The sequence below is a fragment of the Echiichthys vipera genome (genome assembly GCF_963691815.1).
Source record: "Echiichthys vipera genome assembly, chromosome: 15".
Taxonomy (NCBI): domain Eukaryota; kingdom Metazoa; phylum Chordata; class Actinopteri; order Perciformes; family Trachinidae; genus Echiichthys; species Echiichthys vipera.
This window is the reverse complement of record NC_139840.1, coordinates 29,219,117-29,225,116: the sequence shown is the minus strand read 5'-3', so window position 1 is coordinate 29,225,116 and position 6,000 is coordinate 29,219,117. Positions and strand designations below refer to the sequence as shown.

Sequence of the window (6,000 nt, the reverse complement as noted above, 5' to 3'; positions counted from 1 at the left end):
AAAATAAAAGTCGTGGTTGGAGCATTTGATTTTACTCATGTGCGTCTGAAGGCACCATCCATGAATGATTAGGCATTCATCAATCGCAAAAACTACCACTCGATAAATGTACAGGTGATTTGTGATGCCAAGCTATCGCTTTTAAACATGGTGGCCAGGTGGCCAGATTATTTTATATTTCAAAACAGCTCGGCTCCAGCCCCCGGCGACTCCGACAGGGACAAGCGGTTGAAGATGAATGAATGAATGAATGAATGTGTTGGCGCGCGGCTGCAGGAAAGCGCACTGCAGAGCCAAAGTCATCTCCTCGGTAAGTGGCTACCCTCGATAAATTGCATTAAATCAAACAAGGCATCAGATGATTAACATCTTGGTATGGTTCTTCGAGGTGACAAAGGTTATCCCCTAAGGGAATACCTAATAACCCCGCTAGCAAACCCCGCTACAGAGCAGGAGCGCAGGTTCAACAGTGCGCACACATGCACACAGGTCACAGTGGAGCACTGCTTTGGGTTGACTGCCTCCGTTATTCTTTTCCATACAGCGTTTTTATGGGCCCCTTTTATTCCTCTCTTAAGACTGCCAAAAAGCACCTCTTTATTTTGCTCCATCTCGGATGTCAGGATGCCGATCTGTATGTCGGAAAAGTTTCTTTTCTTACCAGCGTTTCTCCTCTCTATGTTTGACCTCAGTGGGCGAGGCCTCCGAACCAGGAATATTAAAAGGAGTAACATGTTAATGACGATCGAATTCAGCCGCCGCATTTATCAAGGCCCGCTAATTCCTACGCTGAGATTGGTCAGATACGAATTTTTCAAAAATCACACGTGTGTCCTGTTGTACGACCAATTCTGCGCTCAGATCTGCGCCTTTTTTCACGCAAGATTGATAAATGAGGGCCATTATGTGTACTTCAGTTAGAAGATGCAACTTGGTCAGAGTTCTCTGAGCAATGTAACCAGGAAGACCAGTAACAGGCAAACATCATAAACACAAAGCCAATCAAATGGAGCAGTGCTGAAATGCTTTAAAAGCTGTACAGACAGCTCTCTGGATGCAGCGAACAACTTGTCAAAAATGTCTGCGAGAGTGTGTTGATTCAAACTAAAACAGCAGCATGTGTGATCAAAATTCCGACATCACTCCTCCATGGGTTGTTAATTCCTCTGAGATCAAGGAGTCCTCAGGAGGAATGGCGATGTCACCTGTTGGGTGGGTGGCTATCTGCTGCAGGAGGTTCTCTGATTGAAGCAGCTGATTGGTCCAGTCCTGACAGGCCCCCTTAATGTCAGGCCCCTCCCCTCCATATTCTGGAGGCAGGACGGATGGTGAGAAGAAGTCACTTAAAGTGTCATGGAAATCAGCACTGTGCATATGGATCTACAGTGGGGAGGATGAGAACGTATGTTAAAAGGTACTATTTGAACAGAGATGGGTATCTTTGCGGTGTAGTGTTAAACAGGCTGCTGACCCTCTGTTTGATTTTATCTGGCAGGAAGGGTCGAATCATGGCGAAGATTGGCCGGAAGAACATTGGCTCGTTAACCAGATGAATTCCCCTAACTTTCAGTGGAAAAGAGTCCTGAACATGCAAACACACACACACACACACACACACATTTGATTGTTTTATTTGGAATGACCAATACTGATTAAAACAACACAGCATCCAAATATTGACAAAGAGCCTGTTATGTCTCACTAGACAATACACACATTGTGCTAATAGTAACAACCACATGAATAAATAAATAAATAGGCTATGTATGTTAAGGATAGAGGTGGCATCGCCTTCTCCAAACATGCAGACTGCCTATGATTGACACAGAACACAGTATTTGATGTTTTGGAAACCAGCGAGAGAGGTTGTATTTGGTCGGGAGAATTTGCAGCCGAGCTTTTATAACGAATTTGAAGATACTTTCGTTAACGGCTGGATTTTGTAGCGCGGAGTGTGAGACTGTGTGATCAGTGCTCTGCAGGCATGCAAGCTTACCTTGAAGGAGCAGGTTGACCCAATAATTGCGCTGTTGCGCTTGAAAGTGTTGGAGTATTTCATACCTGCACGTCGGGCTGTTCAGTTTCTTGCTGGTTCCAGTGTAATGTATAGTTGCCTCAGCAAGCACGTTTAAGTCCATGATCTGTGCCTTGCTGATGTTTACCTGCTCCCCGCTTGTGTGTGCCCAGTTCAACTGTATGTTATTGTTGGTACACAAGTCATTCAGATCGGGCCAATCCGAACAAACTCCAAATCCCGTAGCCTTAGTATCCAGTTTTCCACTGGGTTTCTTTCTAAAGCCAAGGAAATCTGGTTGTCCGTCTGTAGCATAGGGGACCTTGCATTTGCTTAGATCCAGCAGCAGTGAGCGTCGGGCCACTTCTCGGACTGTAAGGTCATCATTATTCAACATTTGCAGTAGGTGGTTTATTCTGGTAGCTGTGTATATCCATTCGATGTTGGGAATAGAATACTTCTTGTTGTGTGCGTATTGAGACTTAACCACTTTCATACTAACTGCACGGTCTTATTGTTCAGTTCATGCAGATACTTTTTGGCAATGTGGACGTTGGAGAACAGGTGTTGGATCTTGGATAGGGCTATATCCCGAACTGCCTGGGTTTTCATGCATGTCGGTAGGGGACATTGATCTATCAAGTCTAATCTGCTAGAGTATTTGTTGCATATATCGCTCACCTGTTCTTGCCATTCTCCTGTGACATTAAACTTATGTCCTAGGTAGGTGTATGTTTCATGTCCTCTATAGACTCTGATTGGGCTCCCGGCGATTGTGAATGATGGAGGCTGGTCAGACTTGGCTTTGTACCATCTATTGCCACCACTGCGTCGTTCGTAGAACACCGCACATTTGTTGTTCTTGACTTCAAGTCCAGACCATTGCAGAAAGGGATCGGTGTATGACAGCATGTTGTTAATGACGTTTTGCTCTCTCGATACTATGAGGACATCATCTGCAAAGGCTTGGACTGGGTTTGGAGATATTATTCCAGGTGGGGCAAGGAGGCATAGCCATTTCGGCCAGTGGTTTAGTGCCACTATGAAATTGACAGCACTCCAGGGGCACCCCGTCTTAATCCCAACTTCAAGTTTGACCGGTTTCGTTTTTTATTGTCCACAGATCACTCATAGGAATGATTTGTCGTATACATCCTTGATTATATGTTTATACTGTTCCCGCAGTTCTATTTCTTCAAGGGAATAAAGCATTACGCTATGGGGCAGGGAACCAAAAGCGTCTCGAAAGTCAAGGAACACCGCATAAAAACGGGATGATTCATATTAAAAATCGTCAATGGCAGTCTTCAAACAGAATACGTGCACACACACACACACACACAGACAGACACATAGACAGACACACACACACAGACAGACAAACACACACACACACACACACACACACACACAAATGACAGGTGTAGAAACACATTTAGCAAGTTCACTATTTTAGATTTTAATCTAAAACTATTTTCAATAATTCTTTACGCTTCAGTTTCAAATTAAACCTCAAATCCTGTAATCTTGTCAACTTTGGAAATATGGACACAGTTTCGCAAACATCTCAAGCTAAACAATTTTGTCCTCCCTGGTCCATTATGCAATAATCATATTTTTTTACCTTCTAAACTTGACTCAGCATTCACACTTTGGAAGGAGAAAGGTATCATATCATTCCAAGACCTGTTTTTAAATGGTAGATTTGTTGATTTTAAGAGTCTGTCCCATAAGCATGACTTGCCTTGAACGTCTTTTGCTATCTCCAGGTTCGCAGTTTCATTAAAGATCATTGCAGTACATTTCCCCGTTTACCGGCAGATTTACCTACATTTTTGACAGACCAGAAACTTGGATAACAATTATATCAAAGCTGTACACAGTGTTCTCCAGGCTAACCCCTCTCCACAGATCACAGCAAAACAGGGATGGGAAAAAGAGCTAGGAATCCAACTCCGGAATCCTTGGTGGGAGAAAGCCAAACTACAAGTGAATAGCTCCTCATCCTGGGCTTGTCTTAATTGAATACAATAATTCGAAGTACTGAATAGAATGCATTTCCGCAAAGTTAAACTAGCAGTACTGGCAGTAGTGAAGCTTGCAATAGATGTGCCTTTGTCCCAGCTGACTTAGCCCATACTTTTTGGTCATGCTCAAAGCTAACAGGGTTCGTGAAGAGCTTTTTCAAGATCATGTCAGAAGTTCTAGGTGTAGCTATCACTCCCTGTCCGCTCATTGCTATTTTTTTGGGTTCCCTCAAATCATTCAGAATTCAGGGGGCAAACATTAAATGTTTTAGCATCTGCCTCTCTGATTGTCGGCAGGCGTATCCTTCTACACTGGAAGTTGCCTAAACCCCCGGCAGAACAATCTTGGCAGACTGACCTAATGTCATTACTTAAATTGGAAAAAATCAAATTTTCACTCTGAGGGTCAACTAAGAAATTGATAATGTAGCTACAACTCCCAGGGTGTAGGGGTGAACAACACATTCTGTTATTTCTGTCCAGCTGTGCTCTCACATTAATATGAATGGTGTTTGATGAGTTTTCTGTTTGAAAAGGGAAGACCAACTGGGGTTGGGAGTGGGGTAAGGTTTTGTATATTTTCTATTTGTTTGTTTGTTTGTATGTTTGTTTATTTGGGTGGAAAAAAATCATCAATCTATTTGTAAAGGTCATGTAACAAGATGTGATGTGTTTAAATAAACAAATTTATACAAATAATTATTATTATTATTTGCGCATATTTCGTAACCGTCTCTTTTACACTTCTGTAAATTGTTCTGCTTTAATCCTGACGTGCTCTGGGTTGAGGCTGCCTCCTGTGAGAGATCCAGAAAAATTGCCAAATAAAAACTTCCTGAAGCATGAAAGAAACTTACTTACAGCTATACTTTTTCAAGAAAAAACACTCTTAAATTAACCTATTTCCTCAAAGGTTTGTGTCATCAAAAAATAAGGTCTGCTGGACAGATACTTCACCTGCTTTTCAGGGTTAGAAAAAAAATAATAACAGTTCCCAAACAGAAAATGGCTAAGATTAACTTTTCATCTTTATCAACATTTATTGCCGTTGGTATAATATTGAAGCCGAATTAAAAGCTGCACATTACAATAACCAAGGCTCTGTGCAATGAATGCATGCACAAATACCTTCATGAAAGAAAGAGTCTGACTTTAATGGTGTGTTGCTTTAGCCGTCTTCCTAGTATGTGATGACATTCAAATGTCCTTCCTATAGTGTAACACAGTGTCATAATGTGGTTAGTTGAGACCTCAAGTTCTTCCTCTTTTAAGAACCTGTTATAAACCATTGGGTGTCAAAATACATATGTTATTGTTCATATGAAGTGTTCAGCACATAGTAGACCTACCGAAAGTACAGAGGATATCTTTCTGGCAAGGGAAGGGTTAATCTGCAGGGCGTGACCTAGACTCCACCCCTGCAGGTCAAATATGACCTTCAGACCCATTCTCTGCGTCTCTGTCTCCATGGAGATGATCTCTGATGTCATCAGGCTGACCCTGAACACCTGAAAGGCTGACCAGTCATTTGGGTTCCACTGACCTGTAGAGAGACGACACATTTGTTACTGTAATTTCATGGACTGTGATCAATCTTTAAACTGAAATATTTTTTTATTATTATGTTTTTCACTGGATATCAAAATTAGAGAACAAATTATAAATACTTAATAAATTCTGAAATACTGTTATTTTTTACTGTTCAGAATTTGATAGAATATCAGCTGTGGCTATACCACTGCTGCACTTGCATGTTTATTTAAATAACCAAGGCACTTCAACAAAAACCTTTATTTTGATTTGGTATTTAGGTTTGGTCACTGCAGAGTGGGCTTTCAGTCCAAATTGTCTTAAATGACGAGACACTGTGTTCGGAGACAGATCCTTGTCCTGTTCAGCACTGAACTGGAGACCAACTCCAGCTGCAGTGTTGAACTGATTCCCCATTGAGAGTCTTCT

The 6,000-nt window shown here is 41.8% G+C and overlaps 1 protein-coding gene across 1 annotated transcript in view; it reads right to left on the bottom strand.

Annotated features, from left to right (window-relative positions):
- Positions 1 to 1,125: 1,125 nt before the first annotated feature.
- ttpa (tocopherol (alpha) transfer protein) overlaps positions 1,126 to 6,000 on the bottom strand; it is a gene marked incomplete at both ends in the record, with an annotated part of 29,454 nt that continues 24,579 nt past the window's right edge. The window contains 3 exons of the mRNA XM_083929084.1: positions 1,126 to 1,380; positions 1,472 to 1,582; positions 5,391 to 5,579. Of these exons, the coding sequence (XP_083785210.1) occupies positions 1,126 to 1,380; positions 1,472 to 1,582; positions 5,391 to 5,579 (555 nt within the window). The remainder of the gene's footprint in view (positions 1,381 to 1,471; positions 1,583 to 5,390; positions 5,580 to 6,000) is intronic.